At 54.2% G+C, this 21249-nt stretch overlaps 2 protein-coding genes across 9 annotated transcripts in view; one reads left to right on the forward strand and one right to left on the reverse strand.

The window, feature by feature from the left end:
- The window catches only part of UNK (unk zinc finger), a 46572-nt gene extending 41559 nt beyond the window's left edge, over positions 1-5013 (forward strand). For all 8 annotated transcript variants that reach the window (XM_027654280.1, XM_027654274.1, XM_027654278.1 and 5 more), the window contains 2 exons: positions 143-400; positions 750-5013. In XM_027654280.1, coding sequence (XP_027510081.1) covers positions 143-400; positions 750-908 — 417 coding nt within the window. In that variant the 3' untranslated portion in view covers positions 909-5013. The remainder of the gene's footprint in view (positions 1-142; positions 401-749) is intronic.
- A 2025-nt stretch (positions 5014-7038) lies between these two features.
- UNC13D (unc-13 homolog D) lies at positions 7039-21249 on the reverse strand. The gene is made up of 32 exons (XM_027654532.1): positions 21193-21249; positions 18725-18757; positions 18350-18457; positions 17902-17961; positions 17624-17690; positions 17363-17540; positions 17191-17235; positions 16759-16827; positions 16491-16560; positions 16076-16180; positions 15683-15775; positions 15327-15430; positions 14978-15095; positions 14321-14445; positions 13959-14049; positions 13619-13675; positions 13435-13532; positions 13195-13246; positions 12794-12924; positions 12306-12426; positions 11597-11740; positions 11349-11447; positions 10772-10978; positions 10532-10600; positions 10255-10334; positions 9926-10031; positions 9780-9851; positions 9586-9669; positions 9183-9303; positions 8425-8548; positions 7873-8078; positions 7039-7770 (listed from the first exon to the last, which is right to left on the reverse strand). Exons 1-32 carry the CDS (start codon positions 21247-21249, stop codon positions 7652-7654), a joined length of 3213 nt encoding a protein of 1070 aa, XP_027510333.1. The 3' UTR covers positions 7039-7651.

The following is a 21249-nucleotide window of genomic DNA, read 5'->3' on the forward strand; positions in this document are numbered from 1 at the left end:
AGACATGTTTCAGAATTTGGGAGCAGGGCAGATTGGACAGAACTGGTGAGAAGTGCATGGAAGTGGATTCTTTTGCCTGGAATTCTCTTGGGAGACTGAGTTTTCAGGGTGCTTCTTTTACCCTCTTTGTTGGAACTCGTAGGCTTGTGATGCTTGGAAAAAGGAGGCAGAGGAAGCAAATGATCGCGCCAACACGGCTAACATGGAATGTGAACTGGCCCGGGAGCAGAGGGAAGCCTTGGAGCTGCAAGTGAAGAAACTGCAGGAGGAGCTGGAGAGGATCCACACAGGCCAGGACCCACAGTTCCTGCGCTCCTTCTCTGACCTGGAGACGCTCTCGCTCTCGTCGCTTTACACCCTTCAGAAACAGCTGCGGGCAAACCTGGAGAAGGTCGACAAGGTGAGTGCCAGGGGTTTGCAGGGCTCTGCTCCCTGTGCTTCTACAGATCTCAGCTTTTCCCCTTTTCTTTAATGTAGCCAGAAATCAGGAGCCCCTCAGAGCACTTCCAGGTTATGTAACCAGAGTGAGTTTTAGCCAGCTTACAGGAAAATGCCTCCACCTTTATACCTGATGTGCAGAGTTTGAGTCAATCAAAGCTGCTCTGCTGATCCTAAACCTCCTAAGAGGCATCGTGTCGTGCTGCTTCGCTTTTGCTTCAGGAGATGGGCAGCTTCAACTCCTTCCCTGCTGTCCCCCAAACCGTGCAGCCCCCTTTGCTGACGCTGTACCCTGTCCCCCTCTCTTGCAGGCGGTATTTCAGATGCAGTCAGTGAAATGCCTTAAGTGTCAGAAGGAGAACCGGGTGGTGTTACCGTGCCAACACGCAGTGCTGTGTGAAACCTGCGCCGAGGAGGGGGGCGAGTGCCCCATCTGCCATCCCAACAGGCCCCACTCTCTCCAGTCGTGACCTTCCAAGGACACTTGTTCTAATCATATCGTATAGAACTTTTTAACTTTATACATACGTACATATATATGTATGTGTATATATATATATGTATATATGTGTGTGTATGTGCGTGTTTGTGCATGTGTAGGGATATGCACACACAGGCACATACACACATGAAACAAAAAATTAGTTGCAGAGCACTTTTTAATATTTTACATCCCGTATCTAAACTGCCCCTCACCCGTGCCCCACTAATTCTAACTCTTGATGAACTTTGAGAGCTGTTTTTAATACAGATCAAAGGGCCATTTGCAAAGAGTCTGTGTTTCTCCTCTTTTCTATTTAGCTGATAACAAATTTTTGACTATTTCCAGAAGGACTTAGAGTGGGCAAGAGGGGCTTCCATGTGCTTTCCAGAGGAAGAGTTGAGATCACGGGGAGGATCGAGGTGGATTGAAATGACTTGTTCATGCCTTCGGTCCCCCTGCTCTTTCACTGACCCAGCTTGGTTAAAGCCGTCCTCCCTGATGGAAGCTCTGCCTGGTGGGCCTCACGTTGCCCATCTCTGAATGTGCAGGAACTTTGTCTGTCATTTAAGCAGCAAAGTTCACTTTTTAAATTTTTTTACGCTCTTTGTATATTTGTATGAAAAGAAGAAAAGAGGGAAAAAAAAAAAATAATTCTATTGGACCTAGAGCAAGCCAAGCCCCAAAATTCAGTGACTGGTGTTCATTGCTGATACAGCCAACATGTTCCAGGTCTGAGCAGCCTTAAAAGTATTGCCCTTGGGTCAGCTAAAGCCCTTTATGAAGGAAATTTGGATGCAGAGGTTAGTTCTCTCCAGGCACCCCTTTGTCTGGTGGCTGTCTAGAGGTTTTTTAATGTTTCAGACCAGATCAGTTTTGTTTTAGCCACAGGGACCTGATTCGTAGTCACTGCTGAAGTGCATGAAACAATTCCAGGGAGGCTGAATTTTGTTAAACAGAGTTGATGTTGCCTGTGTCAGCAGCTCAAGGTTGGTTTGTGGACTGCTGGCTCCAGAAAGCCTCGTGTTAGAGGTGTCTGTGGTGGCAGAAAGTCCAGCAGGACGGGGAAATGCCACCACCTTTTCCTGTCCAGCAGCTGAGCTTTCCTGTGATTTTTTTTTTTTCCTTACCAGTGTGTCCATTGGATTTTCACATCAGGTGGATTGCAGTAACCTGCTGGGATCTCAACCAAAAGGCCACTCAGTTGGACTAAACATTTTTATTTTGCACAGGGATGCTCCCGTGCTGCCCCTCCCTGACCTGGAAAAGCACTGGAACCTCCAGCAGCCCACTATTGTAGGAAAACTGAATTTTTACCAGAGCCTCTCAGAAAGCTTCATATTTAATACAAACACATAATTAGGTTTGCTTCCGTAATTCCACCTTTCCTCTCCATGGAAGGGGTTAATATGCATTCCCAGATGATCTCTTAAGTGCAGCTCTGTGTAGTTCTTTTTTATGTTTTCCCATTAACTTGTTTTTGGGTTTTTTGGTAAAAAATGCTTTTTTTTTTTCATGTGTATTTTATTGTAACTAGCATCATTTTTTTTAAAATTTTTTTTAATGGAGAGACACTGTTGAGTGACTATTGTGGCTATGTTGTTTGGTTATAGCCTTTGAATGTCTGTGCCATGGGGCAGCACATCTGCCTTGGTCTGATCTTAAGGAAAGACCTTTTATTAAAATACGTGAACATTTCTCTTTTTTTTTTTAGGAAAAATAAAAAATAAAAAAAAAAATTTAAAAGTGGGGGGGAGGAAGAAAAAAAGCCCAATTAAGATAAAAAATTTACTAAAAAGTTTTTTTGTAACTAACTTAAATCATAGGAAATAAACTCTTGAATCAGGACTTTAATATTTATAAGCAGCAGAGCTGATCAGCCCGTTTTGGCTATGGTTTGTTACACTTTTTATGAGCGTGGGGGTTTTTCTGCTCCTCTGCCTCCCTGGGGGCTGCTCAGGGTGATGCTGCCTTTGACCAACCCTCTGTTTTCAGATCTGTCCAGCACCAGCCCTGTGACTGCAGCAATTCCCACAGGGGCTCTTCACTTGTCCCTTCAGCTGGAATTTGTCCCCTGGTGGCACCTGGGGGCTGTGTCCATGGGAATTCCAGTCACGGGGTGATGCAGGGCTGGGGGGGTTGAGGGGGAAGAGCTGTTTGCCCCCAGTTTCCATGGGGTGCATTTGCTTAGGCAGGGAGGGGGTACAAGGAAAATTCCAGGCCAGAGAAAATATGTTTTTCCCTTTTGAGTAAAACAGTTTCTCTGTTTTAAAACTTATACTGAAGGACCAAAGAATTCAAAATTTCACCTGTTTGTGGCCCTTAAATTTTGACTTTCCATTGCCACACTGCACTCATGGCAGAACAGCCTGAAGGAATTAGCACTCAACCCTTCCCTTGCTCCCACCCCAACCTCTCTCAGCACTCTCTTTGCACAAGCACATAGACTGTTTCTCACTTTCCTCTGGTTCTTGAAGCAACACTTCCTAAATTTAGGTTTTTATTAATTTGTTTGCTGCTTTAAAAAAAAAAAAGAAAAAGGAATATCTGAAATGTGAATTTATTTTCTTAAGCATCAGATGGAAAAGAGAACTTCATCTTTGCATATTTTGTGAATGTTCTGGGGGGCCACTTTTATGACAACTTCCAAACCAAATGAGGTGAGAGCAGGGGGAAGGGGCAGCATTCCTGACCCACTCCAGCAGTTTTTGCTGCCTGCCCTAGGCAGGAAGGACAAACCATAATCACAGCACTGCAGTTAAGGCTTAAGAGTCTGTGATCAGCTTCTGTATGGTGTGAAAAGAGCTGAAATAAACCTGGTGCTAATAAGTGCAGCCCCTGTCACGTACTGTCAGGCTTCCTTCTGAAGCAGGAACTCCCTTTACAGGACACACAGTAACACGTCAGAACTGAGGGGGCTTCAAAACGAAGTTTGGGTCCACGAGGCTCCCTGAGGAGCAGCCCAGCCCTGACCACGTCTGGGTCCTGCCTCCTCACACAGACTCCTTATTGGATAATGACATTTTCCTCCCCCGATTTTTGGGAGCTTCAGAAGTGTTGAACCTCTGTGACTAATGGTGCAGGTCAGGCACTTCTGAATTAAGAGCTGGGGGAAGGGAGTTGTGGTTGTGTTGTGAAACCACAGTATCCTAAAGGTCAATAAATTTTTACATTATTATGGAAAACCAGTCTAGAAGCAGCTGGCTTAGGACAACACTATGCTGGGTAGATGGAGAGCAAAAAGCAAGGCTGGAGCTGTAGATGAGAGCCAGGAGCTGAAGGATTTTATCATTTTGGGCTAACAGGAGCACTTTTAGCTCATCTCCAGCCTTAGATGCTGTAGCCATGTGCCAGCAGTGGCAAAGACCCGGTGACACAGGAGGGACCTGGGAAAGGTCTCGGAGCTGGAGCACATTTCCTTAAGCAGATCCCCACCCCAGGGGGGTCAGTGCAGCTGATCCCCTGCTGAAGGGTTTTACACTTTCTGTACATCTCTGAAGCTGAACCTGAGCCACTTGCAAGGCTTGTGCAGCTGAGACAATGAAGAGAATTCCTTACCCTGGGAGGAAGCCCATAACACTGAATGGACTCAGTCATCCATTGCTGTTCCACCAGCCTCCAAACCTCCTCTCTTCCTCCTTTTCCCCCATCTGAGAAGGAAGAATATTACCAGTGTTTTCCTCCAGAGTTGTAATAATCCTTGGAGTGATGGCCAACAGCAAAATAGATGTTACTGATGTAAAATCTAGTATTTTAAAGGTGAAATATTCCTGCAAAGTAGTGACTGCATCGGAGAGATTTCTGGGGCTTCCCCACTCCGTAGCTTCCAATGTTAAAACAAAATAAATACAGTATACGTTTTAAAAAAAATAATAATAATACACACTGCAGTATTTCTGGTGGCAATTCTTGCCCAGTCCCTTCCCTGCTTTCCCCAGGAGGAAGGGCACTGGGCAGAAGCGCCCCTAGTCCGTGTAGAAGTTGGCAGAATGGTGATCAGTGGTGTAAAACGTGTTGTTGATTCCATGTATAGAACTGTGATTTCAGCTGTCGTTCTCTCGTACTCTGTAAATATGTGTTTTGGCTGTCGGAAACCTGGTTTAGACTCTTTTCTTGGCAGAGTGAATTTTGCATGTGGGGCTGGAAAGAACTCAATCTGTGTCACAGTTTCCAAGGGCAGGATGGATTTTTTTTTTTTTTTTAGAGGACAATAAATTTTTATTTTTTTGCTAAGAAAAAAAAAATTATAAACCAAAGCGGTGTGTGCGTGTGTGTGTGCGCGTGCCTGCCCAGGTGGATGTGGGGAGGGTGGGGAAGTCTGGGCTGTGGAGCCCTCAAAACACCAGATCCAGGGCCAGTTTTGCCTTTTCCCTTTCGCACAACCAATTTCTCCCTGAGCTCCCTTCTGGATCAAGCCCCTTTTTCAGGGGGTTTCTTTTCACCTTTCTCATCGAGGTGCTGTGGAAAAGGGGGAAAACCAGTGGGGTGCAGGTAGGTTGGTCAGAGATCCCTTTGGAAATGGCAAAACCACAAAAAAAGAGTGGTTTTATCACCCAGATTCTTGAACTGGATGTGGATTTCTGTCCTGGAAGAGCCAGGCTGGGCAGAGGTGAGCCAGTACCTCTGTGCCTGCGCAGGAGATACAAACAAGAGTTTCATGTGTTGGCACCAAAAAGAACATGCCTTACCTATGGATCCAAGAATTACCTTTTAGTTTAGGTCTAATTAATGCTTCAAAGATGTGTCAACCACTTCCCATCAGTCCAATCACAATAATCTGAATCACCCAGTTTATATTAGAGACTATTAGTAACACAATAAAAATCAGTAAATGTGAGTGCCAGTCCCCTTCCCTCTTGTGTTCCAGCAGTCTGTCTGTGTCAGGTTCTTCACCAGGATGAGGATGATGATTTCTTCCTCCTCCTCAATCTTGCATTTACCAGGAGCTGGTTTTTTGTGCTTCAAGCCATATTTTCTCATGCTTGGGCTGTTCTCTGGTCCATGGGGTTAGTGACGCCCTGATTGATTAAGGTTTATTAGTCCTTCTCTGTAAAAAAAGATATGATTTCTTCAGGAGTGGGAGAAGACCCACCCAACTGCCTGGAGCTGAGCGAAAAATTAAGCTGAAAGACCTTGAATAATACAGTGCAAACAACCTCAAAGCAGAGGTCAGCCCGTGGCACCTGCTCGCTGGGACACACCTGGGTGGTGACAGCCCAGGGTGAGTTAGAGCACAGTGATTTTTAAACAAAGAGCTAAAAATTAAGCTAAAAACACATTAAGACCTACAGCCTCATAGAGTTAAGCCTTGTAATAAAGCATGAGGTTGGTTGTTAACAGATGGCAACTCCAAATGAGCTGCAGAGCTCAGGCTTGGGGTGCTGAACCTGGCTGAAATGATGCCCCTCGGGACAGATTCTCCACAATCCCAGACCTGTCTCTGGAATATTATTTCTCTGCAGTGAAACGAGTGATCTAAGCCAGCAAATGGCTTCCTTGGGAGCCTTAATCCCTCCTGCTGTGGGCTCTGTCTGTCACACAGATACCAAAGGAGCTTTTTTTTTTTTTCCCACCCCCGCATCCAGGATTTGACCTGAACTGACCCAGCGGCTGTTCTGCCCACCGAGGGAGCAGCTGCTGCTCAGGCACCCATGAGGGTGATGGTTTTAATACCCTGGCCAGCTCCCAGGGACCCTCTGCAGCTCAAGCACAGCCACCCCCTTGCAGAGTGGGGACAGAGGGAGCTCCAGGTGTGTAATTAGTACTTATTGCAGCTAAAACAAGCACCAAAAAAACCCAACAAATAGTTACAACGACCTGTCCTGCCAGGCGTTTTTGCTGTCACACTGGGTCACCCCACATGGAGGCACCCTGCAGAGCTTCCCAGCACTTCCAGAGGGACCCAGGTCCCTGGCAGAGGTTGGGGGTGACACTGGGGACCTGCCCCCTGTGTCTGCCCTCCGGCAGCCCCAAGTGCCTCCTGGTTTGGCTGCCAGCACTGCGATGCTCTTTATTGCTGCCCAGGCTCCAGCAAGCTCCCAGGCTCCCTCAGCTCCAGCAGATCAATACAATTGGTGGTAAAATAAAATAAAAAAAACCCAAACAGACACAAGACATACCTCAGCAGCTCCCACCACATCCCAAATGCCTTGTCCCACCCTGCTGTGCTGCTGCCACAGCTGCCCCCGGCACAGGGCCACTGCACAGACTCAACCCACGCATCAGCTTTGTGGCTTTTCATTTAAAATAAGAGGCTTATCCACAAGAAAAAAAGGGGAAAAAAGATTTAAAACAGTAAAAAAAAAAAAAAATAAAATGAAGGCAGCTTTGGACGTGGTTGCACTCAGACTGAATCAACTTGGATGTGTTTGCATTACCCTAATGCCTGTTGCAGGCAGGAGGGTTGGGGACAGGGCCAGGAGATGTGGCACAGGCAGTGACAAGCTCCTGAGGAACAGGCAGGGACAGTCAGTCTTTCACATCCCTCTTGTAGTGTTCCTAGTCCAGGCAGGCGAAGAAATCCCCTGAAATCCGTGTGCCCACCCTCCCCAGGCTCATGGGAGTGTTGCTTCCCAAAGGTGGGGGTGAGATGGGTGCTGGGAGGTGATGGGGGGCATGGGGGTCCTCTCTGTCCCCCCTAATCCCTGCGGATGGCTCTTGCTCCAGCACCACAAATCTCCTGGGATCCACTGGCCAGACCCCTCATTTCAGGACCCTCTTCTTCTGCCTCCCTCACTCTGCCTCCTTGGACTGTGTCTCCTTGGACTGCTTGGCTCGTTGCTTACGGAGCTTAACAAAGGCCTGAGCCTCTTTGTCCCCTTTCCTGGACTCCAGCAGCCGGAGGATCTCATCTCCTGCCAGAGAAGAGGGGAATGATGGTGGGAGATGCTCACCACAGCCCCCTCCTCATGCCACAGGGCCAGCAGTGTCTTGGCAGGGCACCACTTACTTACCAGTGGGTTTGGGGTGGGTGAGGGGGAGGCGGGTCTGGGGCACCCGTCCCATGTCAGCCTCATCCTCATCATCATTGAGGCCGGGCAGGTGGCAGAGGGGGAAGAAGGCTTCGCCCTCCAGGTCATTGGACCCCAGCGTGTCGTAGTCGAACACGGTCAGCAGCAGACAGGCCCCCTCCTGCCGGCACTTCTCCGGGGGGATCAAGCTGCAGGGGAACGGGATGCTGGTGCTCATCACATCCCATCCCCTCCATCCCGAAATGCAACCTTCCATGCTCCCTGGGAAGCCACCCCCCCTGCACTGATCCCAGCACCTCAAAGCACAGGGCTCCAGCCCAGCCTTGCACCCACCAACAGCACCCAGGTGTTTGGGGTCACCCCCAGCCCAGCTCCCACCGTGGGACCCCCCGGCTGAGCCCCCGCTGGGGTGCAGGGGGTGAAATCCCCAGACAGGACCCAGTTCCTGGAGCAGCAGCCCCATGGCAGGGGCTCGATTGAAGCCTGAGGGGCTGCAGGGACTGGGGGGGCCAGTGGGTGTCAGCCCCTACGTACAAGTCAAAGGCTTCGTCAAATAGGGGGTGCAGCTCGTTCCTCTTGCACTGTGTGGTCCGGGCCACCACCTCGGGGAACTCGTGCCGGGGCTCCAGGGTGAGCTGGACAAAGGGGTCGCTGGAGCCTGGTGGGGTGCAAACATCAGCCCTGCCCACAACCCCTCTGCCCTGGCACAGCGGGATGAACCCAGATGGGGTGACTTGGACACACTGGGGTGGCTGGGGGCGGGGGGAAAGGGGGGTCAGGGCACCCTCACCACAACCCCCAGCCCAGCCCATGCTCCTGGGAAGATGCAGGAACATCTCTAACCCTGCCCACACGTCCATCGGCCACAGGTGGCTGCAGAAGGAGTGACCTCTCCTGGAGAGCTCCCCGAACGACAGCCAGCCCGGGAGAATGTCCCTCGTCACTCTGGCATCATTTTTTTTGTCTGCAACTGGGTTGCACGATGAAGAAAAGCCACCTGCCCTGGCTGCTGCCTTGTGCCTCAAGGTGAAGGCAGTGGGGTGTAGGCACAGTGTCCTGCCTGGTCCTGCCTGCCACACCCCAGACCACCCTGGATCAGCACAATAACCCTCCCTCTTCCCCAGATCCACTCCTTGGATGCAAAAGCAAATCAAGAGAGTTACTTCAAGCACTGCCAGTATCTCTCCTACCCAGGGGACTGCGGACAGGGGCTCCCCCGGGCAGTGGGGCCCCCCAGCCCACCCACAGGAGGGTCCTGGGTTGGTGGGGCCCCCCAGCCCACCCACACCCACCGTTGGAGTCCAGAGGGATGAGGTTGGCAGCGTTGAGCACTTCCACGCGGAGTTTCTGCTCCGAAGGGCGGTACAGAGCCTTGATCGTCACGGCCCCAAACTTCTCTGAGCTCGTGTCCAGCTGAGCAGTGGGGTACAAGAATAAGGGAGCTGCCCTTCAGCACACCCAGGGAGGGCATGCGTGGGGCCTGAGCAGAAATTTTCGGGTACCCAGGAGGTGATGGAATCCTCTGGAATGCAATTGAGCCCCCCCTGGCTCAGTTGCCACCACTGGGGCAAAACCAGCCCAAACAGCCCCAGGGTGGGGGGAAATTCCACGTTTCCACAGCAGGCTGTGCTGGGCAGGCTCATGAATGCGAGGTGGGATGTGGGAAGGGGCTGGGAGCACCATCCAAACTGCTACCTGCTGCTTGATCCTGTTGCTGAAGTATTTCTGGATGAGCTTGCGGCTGCTGGCGGAGCAGAGGGACAGGTGGGTCTCCAGCGACTGTGGGGAGTGTGAGAGGTGATGGTCGAGCACACGGACAGATCCACAGCCTGGTGTTTCTTCCTCCCAAGGGAACTCTTAGGGAGCCCCCCATCCCCACCCCTCCGTACCAGGAAGGCTGCAGTGTGCAGGATCTCCAGCGGCAGCCCGCAGCCCTCGCCGTAGAAGCACAGCTCCAGGCTCTGGGGAGAAGGATCCTGTCAGCCACCAACCAAACCCCCGTCCCTGCCAGGGACCCTCTGTTCTCCCTGGGTACCTTCAGGGCACAGTGCAGCCTCTTGTAGTGCTGGGCTGAGGGGACCTGTGGTGCTGCTGCTGCTGAGAGCACAGACAGGGTGTGGTGCCAGAGGAGAGTGAGGAGGCTGCAGGGACAAGGGAGGAAGGCTGTGAGCAGGGTCCAGTGGGTGGGTTGAAGGGATGGTCCTCAGCTCAGGGGCTTTGCAAAGCCCCAGAGGGAAGTGACTGATCCTGCTGGGCTGAGCAGCCCAAAGCAGGATGTCCCTGTGCCCCATGGAGCTGGGGGGACACTCCAGCCTGAGGGACGGTGACACTGGTGGCCTCTGCCATCCCCAGTGCCCTGGTCACCTTTTGAAGTTCTCCTGGACCAGATGCTCATTGAGATACTGCAGTTCCGACTCCAGGAACTTCATGAGTGGGATGATGGACTGCAGAGAGAGGAGGGGGGTGTTGAGGAGGGCACGGGGGGTCGTATCCAGCAGGAGAGGATCCCAGAGGGGCTCCTTCCTACAGGACATGGGCAGGCTGTGCCTGATCTGGTCCTGCTGCTAAGACAGGCATCAAGCAAAGCATTATGGATGGCCCTGAAAAAGATGGTCCAGAAGGGGCTGAATCAGGTACTTACATCCTCAGGCTCCTTGGTGTTATTGGAAGATGAGAGCTCCTGGATATGTCTGGCAATGCCCTTTTCCAGCTGCCAGGGAGAAACACAGGAAGGCACTTAAGACTTCGCCCTCTGCACCAGCCTCCCCACACCCAGGTCCACATTGTCTCCATCCCAGGAGCATTATGGGCTCCAGGACGCCTTGGGTGAAGCTGCTCTGGGCCAGGCAAGGGCCAGGGGGGGTCAGTGACTGGTGGTCACCTTGGTGGCCAGGGCCTGCACCACGTCCCGGACCTCGTGGTCCAGGCAGGACACGGTGCTGTCGAGCTGGTGGTGCAGCGTGTGCTGGATCTGCTGCCGGTCGATGACGGCCCCCGTGCGCTGCTCCAGCTGCGCCCAGTCCAGCTGCGTCGGGAGCCTCAGGATCAGCACCCGCAGCTGCTTGATGTTGTTCACCACGATGCAGAGCTGGGGGAGGTGGGTCTCCTTCAGGGTGTCCTCTGGTTCATCCCCATCCCAGCACTACCTCATCTTCATCTCTGTCCCCATCCCAACACCACCTCATATTCATCCCCATCCTCATCCCTAGTCCCATCTCCGTTACTGTCCCCATGTTCATTCCCATCCCCACCCTTATCCATGTCCTCATCTCCATCCCTCTCTCCCCATTCACACCATTTCCCTTCTAATTTTCCAGGACTATGGCTATTGGGGGCCCACTGATCCCTATGAATCCCAAACTGGGGATGTCAGCTGGGTTCTCAGTGGCTCGTCTCCCCCTTTGCCCAGAAACCGCAGGTAAATCCTGCCTGTCTTGGAGCAGTGCCCCCATACCAACCCTGTTGGCTGCTTCGCCTTCATTCTGCTCACTCAGGGACAGAGCCTCAGCCCTCTCCTTGATGAGCCGGCAGTACATCAGGGAGATTTTGCACATATCCTGCAGGAGAGAGAAGAAGCCAACGGGATTGAATCAGGCAGCACCGGGACCACCACAGGGTCAGGGGTGGGACAGGGGCCCTGTCCAGGGAGCCACATCTCCAAGAGCAGGAGAGGAAACTCTGGGTGCTGATGCCCAGGCGTACAAACCTCCACGAGCTTCACCATGATCATGAAGGCTTCCTCGGGGTCCGGCCAGTTGAGCTGCTGCCAGGTCTTCACGATCTGGGCGTAGCAGGTGGACAGGTCAACAGTGGAGGTGCTGTACTTGTTGTGCTCCCCAAAGGGCTTCAGCTGAGGGGCAGAGAAAGCAAATGCAACTTGTACAGAAAGATGCCAGCCCAGAGAGCAGAGCTGCTCCTTTGCTTTGTGGCTCTCTGGCCCATCATCAGCCTCATATGTCCCTATGTCATCACACAGCCACTTTGGAGAGAGGAGGACATGAAGATGGGTGGAGCAGCTCCCTGCTTCCCTCTGTACTCCAACCCAGTGTTGCTGGACCCCAGTGAAGAGGAGAGAGAAGCCTGTGGGCCCGTGGCTGCCTTCCCTCCCCTCTTCCTAGAGGTTGGAAGCAAAGGGGATGCTCATGGCATGGCCCAGATGAAGGCTCCTCAGCTCACATGGGCTGAAAGAGAGCAGCGAGGGAAGGGGCACAGAGACAGTTTGGGGCCAGGGTGGGATCAGCTGGTCCAGGAAACCACATCCTTTGTTATGCATTTGGGTGAGGAACCTGCTGCTGGGCTGCAAGAGACACCTATGTGGTGGTCTCAGTGCTGTGAGCCAGGCACAGGAGGAAGGAATGGAGGAAAGCTGGAGTGTCCCCACAGGGAAGAGGGAGATCTTTTCTTCCCCACATTACCTGGTCCATCTGGACAGCTCTCTGAGCCCTCTCCAGCGCAGTGTTGTAGGCCTTTTGCAGCCACTGGGGCACAGCTTCCTTGAACCACTGGTGGAAATTGCTCAGAGCCAGAGGTCCATCCCTGTGGATGAAGGCACCAGCTTCTCCAACTGCACAGCAACGGCATGGGGCTGTCACCCCTCCTGCTCTCACATCACCCCTCCTGCTCTCACATCACCCCTCACACACAAGCAACTGCCCTGGGGTGGAGGCAGCACTGTAGCAACTGATAAAGAGAAACCTCCCCTTGTCTGGAAGTTGAGGTCTCCATCAACCCACCCAGAGATGAGCCTGAAATCCCTCTGGTGATGCTCCCATCAACACCAGACACCAACAGCCTGGTCTGCCTGGTGTGTAACTGGTGATGTAGGTGAACGGGAAGGATTTGGGATTCCTCTCAACTGCTCGATCCCTCCCTTTGGCATCTCTCCTCTCTCTAGGTTGGATACCTCCTCGGGAGGAAGTCCTTCATCCGATAGAGCTCCTGCAGGTTCATGTAGAGTTGGAAAAGGCTCTCAGCTGTGGGCTTGGACATGCTGCTGTCGACCTCGTGCAGTTGCTCCTGGACATGTTCTGCAACCTGGGAAGAGGGAACTGTCAGTGAGGGTCTGGCTGGGAATGCTCCTTCTGGAGTCACAGGGTGAGGGCCAGCTCAGGGGATTCCTCTTCCTTTTTGGTGGCATTTCAGGAGATTCACTGGGTGAAGTAAGCAGACCATAGGGCACTTATGGGCATGCACAGAGAGATGGGGACTTTCCCTGCCTTGCTGTTTTTCTGTTACCGCCTGAAGAGTGGCCAAAATCTTGGACTGGCTTTAGACCTTAGTCCCATGAGTGCAGAGCTTGCTCACCAGGCTCTCCAGCTCCAGGTAGGCAATGGAGAAGATATTCAACTTGAAGGTGCTGCAAGAGAGAAATGGAGCATCAGGAGGCTGCCAGTCCCAGCCCAGCAAACCCTCCCAGACCACGCCCTTGTCCTGAGGGCAGGGACAATACAGGTCTGAAGGGCAGAGGTGGGACCACAGATGCTACCTGTGGGGCCCAAGGGCCAAGGAATGAGGCATCAAAGTGCCCTGTCGCTTGGAACCTACTTAATGAAGAATTTATTCCAGATTTTGTGGCACTGCTGGAGATCTTCTATCACCTCCAGGAGGAGTCTGGACAAAGCTTTTCCATTCTCCTCCATGCTCTGCAAAGGAAGGAACAGCTTGTTTTGGATGCTTGGACATTTTGAGGTGACTTTACCATGTCAGGGATGCAGAGATGGGAACTGACCTTCACTATGGGCTTGAGGTGCTCCTTCTGCATGTGAAACCATTCTGTCGTGCCTGACTGCAAGAGAGGAGTCCTGATGGGATGTCAAGGAAGCAGGAGGAGCAAAGACAGCTCTGTCACTCCCTTCACTCTCCCTGTCCCCTGGGTGGGGTCAGGACCCAGCTCCGTGTGGTGGGAACCACAGGCTGGGACCACCAGTTTGAAGAGGGGTGGGTATTTCCCCCTCCATGGTGGTCCATGTGGATTTGCTGAGGCATGGGCATTGGGTAGGGGACGTAAGGGAAGGGAGACCCAGAGGATCCCACCTCACTGGGTCTGGGGTGGGTGAGACCCCTGGTACCTTCAGTGCCGTGGAGATCATCTGGGGCAGGTCGGGGCTGAGCGTGCACAACTCATGGAAAGCTTTTGTTTTGCACATCTGGACCAGCACCCTGCAAAGAGAGAACCTCAAGTGAAACCCAGCACCAGCCACCAGAAACAACCACCTCTCTCCCCAGAGACCCTACCCAAACAGACCTTCCCCTCCCAACAACATCCCCCACGGGGAGCCCAGGATAAGGGACAGGACAGGACAAGTGTTACAGCAGCCTAGAAGGAGTCAGGAAGGGCTCACAAAGGTTTTTGCTCAAGCTCACGGGTTTGTCCATCACGGTGGCAAAGTCCTACAATCCCACACTCAGCTGGCACCGGTGCCTGACTCACCGGAGCAGGGACTGGAGCCTCTCCTTGGACCTCGGGACAGAGAGGGGGAAAATGATGCGGTACCTCCGGATGAGGGAGACCCCGTAGGTCAGCAAGGACTGGAAGGACTCGGCCAGCTCTGCTTTCTGGAGAGAAGGAAAGAAACGTCCCCCTCAGTGACAGGCAGATGCCTGCAGGACCACGGCACCACCGCGGAGGGAGCTGGTGGTTCCCATTCCTTTCCAGTCGGCTCCAGGGATGGGAAAACCCCCTGATGCCTCGATTAGCTTCTCCCTGGAGGGGCTGAACTGATCTTTGTTCTTAAATCTCATTGCTATGCATGAACAATTCAGGGTCTCAGCAGGGCGCAGGGATGCTCTGGGAAAACGGGCAGGGAAAAGTAGGAACTGGGTCATATTTAAGTTTTGCGGGGCGTTGTGATCGACTTGATGGCAGGGATGGAGGAGGGGAAGGTTGCACAAAGGGGAAGAGCTTCTCCACGGAGAGGGGGGGAACAAATCACCGGGAAATGTCCTCCAGCTGCCCCGGCACCCCTGTGCCCTTCCTGGAACACCAGGAGTGAAATGGCCCTGGGAGCTGGGAGGAGAGGCTCAGGGTTGGATGCATGAGGCACCTTTCCCTGATCTCTGCCCACCAGCGGTGCCAGAGCCCCCTCACCTGCTCTGGCCTGAGGCGCTCCTGTGCCCACTGGTACTCGATGCTGGTGATCTGGTGCAGGAGGCAGTTGCTGTTGAACTCGATGCTCTGGTAGAGTTTGCTGTATGCCAGCCACTTCCTGGGGAGGAGGGAGGGCTGGGATGAGCCCCCAGAGTCTGGGGGGCATGCAGGGGTCAGTGTGGAGCTCCCCTACCCACAGTCACAGGGGCAGGACCCAGGTCTCCTGGGTGCAGGGGGCAATACCCACCACACTGAGCTCATGGGAGACACCAGCTGCAGCCAGACAGTTCCAGGGAAGGCACTGGGGCCCTTAACCCCCCAGGAGACTCCCTGAGTGTGGGGTACTCACGCCATGACCTGGTGGAAGTCAGAGATATCCTTCTGTGTGGCGTGCAGGTACAGTATGGTGCTGGCGTGGCTGCTCAGCTCCCCATCCCAGGAGATGCTCCCGGCCTGTGAGGATGGAAAAGGGGTGATGTGTCCTGGAGCAACACAGGATGAGCAGGAAGGGGGAGATGTGGGGTGTATTTGCAGGACCATGGGAGGAGTGTGTGTCCCATAAGGATGCCAGGCACAGGCAGGGATCATCCTGACCCTCGTTCCCATCACGTTGCATGATGTGTCAGGGGTGACAGGCTCCAAAGGAAGCCCTCACCCAGCCCAGCTGCTGGAGGGCTGCTACTGGCACTGGTACAGCACCAGTACCTGGTGCTGAAGGATCTCGTAGGACACCAGCTGCTGCAGGAGGTGGCGATGGACGGTGTAGCTTGGCTGTGTCCGGCTGCTCGTGGTGGCCCTCTGGGAAGAGACAAGGTAGAAATAACCATCACCTGCCTGAATATGCAGGGGCACAGTCAGAGTGGGGATATAGGATTCAAAAAGCATGGAGATGGAGAGCCAAGGGGTGCAGGTGCACCAGGAGCAGGGTCCCCGTGCTGGCACAGAGCTCAGGGAAGGGCCCAGCACATGCAAACCCTGGTGCTGGCACCTCTGGTCCTGGGGCAGGGATCTCTGACCCCAAGATAAGCCCCAAGGGGTGGGAAACTTCCTATCCTGCCAAGGTATTGGGAAGGGAAGCCTTTCCCCTCCCTCTCCCACCTTCTTGTGGGTCAGTAGGAACTGCAGGTGACAGTCTCCCCGGTTGGGATATGTCTCCGTCCGTGGCTCCAGCTGGTACCACTGGTCATTCCAGCAGTGCAGGTCCTGGAGGCACAGAGACAAGGATGAGCTTCAAGCAGCCTTCCTGGGGGAAGGATCCCACTCAGGGACCAGGGAATCCTGATCTGCATTCATGGGACAGAAAGATTGTATTTGATTAAAAATACAGGATGTACAGTGACTGTGTTGTAGTGACTGTGGCACCTGCCACCACAGAGAAAGACCTGGCATGTGTCTGTGGCTCTGAGCCAGGATCCTGGTTGTGCTGGGTGCTATCACAGCGCTGGGATCCTGACTGGACCCCTAGAGGTTTAACTGGCGCCTGGAGAAGAGGATGATGCACCCTGGCACTCACCTTCAGGCGAAGGACCACATTTCCCAGGAAATCATCCTGCCCTTTGTCTTTGCAAGCGTCTTTAAAGATCCTGAAAGGCACAGACAAAGGAGGGGGTCAGAAGGTGTCCTGCAGCTGTGACCAAGCCACGGCTGAAGGGAATGAAGGGTGGCACAGACCTGCCGCCCTCCCTCCCTCCTTCCAAAGGTGATTTTTAAAATCCAGCAGACAAACAAGCATTTTCCAAGCCCTCTTCCCTCAGCAGCCTTGGGGCCTCACCAGCACCAACCGTTTGAGGCCGTGGAGGTCTGTCAGCTCCCCCAGCTTGTGCCGCATCGACTCCACCACGTCCGAGTCCCTGCCAGGGGAAAGGGGGAAATTCAGGGAGAAGCAACGGCAGAGAAGGCAAGGTACAGGAGAAGGGAAGTGTCAGGACAGATGCCACCCCTAAAAGCAGCCAAAATCTGCAAGCATGTGGCTTCTTTCCATAAATAGAACCCGGGCTCAGGATTGGCCCTGCCGGGGCTCTCTCTGCTCGTGCAGGTCACATCCTGCACTGAGCACTGCTGCAGCAGAAAGTGATGGGAAAAGGGGTTCCCAGCTGGTTTCTGGGACTTTTTAAAGGGCGCAGCTTGGAGGACCACCTCAGGGACCCTCCTAGGAGGCAGGAATCCCTCAGGGCAGGCTCTTGGGGTCACTGGCCGGGGATGCTGCCACTTACCACATGTCCAGGTGGAAGCTGGCTGTCTCCACGTCTTCAAACTCCCTGCAAGACACCGGCAGGATGCTGTTACTCGAGTAGCATGAAAGTGGTAAAGCCCCTCATCCACCCCCAGGAGCCCTGGTCACCCCATCCAGCCCCCCAACAGCAAAGCCAAGGGGTGTTGGATTACAGGATAAACGTCTCGTCCCACACCGGGCTGAGGGTCTGGCTTATGACTTGAGTGCGATGGATCTGGTCTTCAGGGATGAGGTCTTTGACCACAGCCTTCATCCTCTTCCTGTGGTCGGGGTGGGCTGGCTCCTGGCTCTTGGCCTCGATGCCCAGCAGGCAGTACGGGTCGCTGAAGCCTGTGAGGGCAGAGCCGTGCAAGTCCCAGTCGGGAGCAGCAGCTGCCCCTTTTCCCATGGGACACCCATCCAACCCCACTTACCACTGACATCTTTGCCCAAAATCCCCTTGGCTTCCTTCACAGTTGCTTTCAGGCAGTAAATTGGGCTCTGGAAGAATGAAAAAATAGCTACTGATGTGCGGGGTCACCAACCCTGCGAGGAAGGATGGGGCTCGAGCAGAACCACACCATCAGCTTCTACCCAGGCAGTGACAACCCCAGGGTACCCCAAATCCCAAACACAGGGGCCAGGAGGCATTGCAGCCCCCCAACACCACCCCAATACAGGCCCCCAGCAGCATACTGGGGAGAGGCCATACCTCCAGTTCCATGACCTGCTGCATGATGACACTGTGCTCCTTCGCATCCATGCCGAAAGCCTGTGTGGATATCAGGGTTGGTAATGGATGCTGCCCTCTTAACACGGCTGGAGAACAGCCAGGGGCTTCCCTCCACTCCCTGGGAGCCAGCTGCAGCTCCAGGAGAGAGGAGAGGAGCAAAGAGCCCAGCAGGAGGGCTGGGGACCAGCTGAAAGCTCTTGAGGGAGAGAGCCTTCTTCCCACCATCCCAGGCCTAAGATAAATATTTCTCCCTAGGGCTAACATTTCCCAGCCACAGGCTGTCCCAGCCCTCCAGCTGGATCCTGCTGCTACATCTTTTGAGACACTCGTTAAAAACTCCCTCCAAGTGACCCTCACCATCCCTTCAGCTGGGAGGATGGGCACATCAGGGGACAGGTTTGGGGGACCCCGTCAGGAGGGAACCTACCTTTTGCACGTAGGAGTAGAGCTCCTGGGAGTCTGCAACCTGGTGGGGCTCGGGCTTGCCCAGGCGGTGCCGGATGGTGTAGAGAACCTCCTCATAGAGCTGGTCCAGCTGTGGAGGGACAGTGCTGACACCTCATGTGGGGCCAGGCTAGTGGGGACTTGCTCCATGCGTCCCCCAGGATCAGTGGGGTGTCCCCCTCACACTTCTCAAAGCTCCCACTGGTCCCTGCCACCCCCCTGAATCAAGCCCTGCTCACCCACCACTGCCTGTCCCTGAGGAGGAACTCCAGGAGCTGAGCCATGTCCCCAAGCCCCAGCAGCACTGCCACCCCCTCCAGTGCCACCAAGGGAGACCATGGTGGTGCCTCGCTCATACCTCTGCCTTGGAGAACCGGTGGGACAGATCCATCTAGAGAGAAAAGAGAAGCAGAGAAGTTGCCCGTAAGGTCTTGTGGTACAGGGTGGTTTGGGGAGGAAATCGTGGCCAGACAGGGCAGGGCAGCCAGGAGGGGGTGGGATCATACACAGTCCATAAGGGTGGGATGCCCCAAAGGGTGCTGTGACACCCCACAGGCACCCCTCAGCCAAGGGACCACTTTCTCTGTCACCCCCCAGCAGGGCAGCAGTGGGATGTCACCCCCAATCCCTGTTAATTGAGGAGGGGGCAGCAAGGATGGCAACAGCCATTTCGGGTGACCCTCAGGAGGCTTTAAAGGCCAACTACCCTCCTCTCACCCCACAGAGCTGCTTGCTTCAGCAGGGCCAGGCTGGAGAGCAAAGCAGTTGAGGGAGAGGGCAAGTGGCCAAAGGACAGCAAGGAGCTGCAGGCTGGGCAAGGAGATTCCAAAAAACTTTGGGATTTGATGCACTGCTCCATTCCCTCACTTGAAGGATGACCAGCAATAGCACTGCCTTTCCAAATGGGAATTAAATTAAAAGAACCATGTGATGAGGCACTGCCTGACTCCCATGGCACTCATTCAAGGACTGGCTGGGTGGGTCCTGCTGCCCACGCAGCCCCTGCCATTCCCCACCTAAAATGCCACCTCCCACTCATTCCAGCTCTGTGTGGGTCCAGCAGGGAGATCAAACCACTTCTGCCAACCACCTTTTCCCTAGAAAACCAGCTCTCAGCCCATCCTCACCCCTCTTCCCCTCCCCAAGGCTGAGCTTGTCCTGCATCTGCTTCTCTCACCACGGCCTGGATTCAGACACCACCACAGCCCAGAAACTTATTCCTGCTGCAGAGCCTGGCCAGGTGACAGTGACTTTGCCACTGCCACGAGGTGGGCGATGCCACCAAAGGAAGGGGACCAGTGCTCCTGTGTCATCCGTTATGGATCCCAGAGCTGGAGCCTCTGGGAGTACAAGGGGGTGACACCAGAAAATATAACGGAAATTTTTGAAATGCATTTGGGCCTTTCTGTGTCAAGCAAAGTTCCTGTGCCCGCTCAGCCAGGGCTGGCAGGGCTGCATGAATGGATGCACGAGCCCTACCTGTGGGTCAGCCCAGGCCCCAAAGTGACCTTAGGACACCCCTGATAGAAAAAACCCAACCCCGAGCTGGAAACATTAACATTTGCTTATGGCAAATCTAGGGCTGGCATAATCCCCCAGCCATCTGGACTAAATTCAACTCTTCCATCCTCGACAAATTTAACCCTTGAGCTACTTCTCTCCCATCTGCCTCCTCGTACCTTCTTTCACCTTGCTGATGGGTGCTGGGGGCTGTGGTGGCTCCTGGGAAAGGTCCCTGGGAAGGGCCCCTGGAAAAGGGGGACCCATTGCATGCAGGAGGATCCCAGCCTGCTCTTGCCTGCCCCTGACCAGGGACCATCCACCTTCCACTGCTGCTGGCACTGTTCTGCCTTCACCAAGGAATGGGGGGTGTGGCCCCATCCCAAATCCTTCAGCATCACCAAGGGCAGTGCTGCCCCATAGCAAGGTCATGAGTGCAGAGGGGAGAGAAAAAGGACATCATTCCTCTGCTGCCGTCACTTACCAGCAAGGCACAAGCATCTGCTCCTTGCCCAGCAGTGGGGTAGTATGAGGAGTAAGGCAGGGGGAGGAATTGCTGCTGATTTGGGGGCAGGTCCCTGCTGCTCCCTTCTGCCATTGGGTGCAGTGGCTGCAGGATCTGCTCTGTGTTTGCCCATATGTGCATGGGACCAGTTAAGCTAAAGCTGAGCTGAGCCACCAGGATGTGTTTACTGTTGCTAATCCCCACGCCAAGAGCCCAGCTCAAATCCAGGAGTGTTGCTTAAATCCAGGTCCAGATACAGCCACCAGCATCACCCCACCCCAGTAGCTGCAGCAGCGTCAGCGGTGCAGGAGGCCAGCCTGGCTGTGGAGATGGGGGCATTTGGGAGGGAGGACAAGTCCTGAGGAGGGGTGGGTCATCCCAGGAATCCAGCACAAGGGATCAGGCCCTCATGCTCCCAGCAGCACTGGTCAGAACAGACTCCATCTGTCTGTCCACTGCAGAGGAAGTTGGTTGGCTTGGTCCAGGGCAGGGCTTTAGGGAAGCTGCTGGCAAGAGAGAGCCCAGAGGGGCTGTGAGGCGCTGGGAAGCTGCAGCTGAGCTAACAGGGGACCCTCAGTGCCAGCACAGAGCTGCAGCCAAACCTGCACACACCCTTGGGTGCACATTTACACGGGTTTGGTTCCCCCATCCCTCGGTCGCCCTTGCAAAGCATCACATCCGGGACATGGACTCCATCCCTTTTCTCTCATTCCCCTTTTACAGCCTCAGCACCCAGCTCTGCACCCCAGGGTGTAGATCCCCTCCTGGGGCCATTGCACCCCAAACACACTCCCCAGCTCCCCAGGGTCAAGGCCACCTACCTCGGGGCTCTCGTCCCTGGGGAGGGTCCCCGAGGGGGTCTGGCCAGCAGGATCCAT

Source organism: Corapipo altera, unplaced genomic scaffold (genome assembly GCF_003945725.1).
Source record: "Corapipo altera isolate COAL_440 unplaced genomic scaffold, ASM394572v1 343, whole genome shotgun sequence".
NCBI classification, from domain to species: Eukaryota; Metazoa; Chordata; class Aves; order Passeriformes; family Pipridae; genus Corapipo; species Corapipo altera.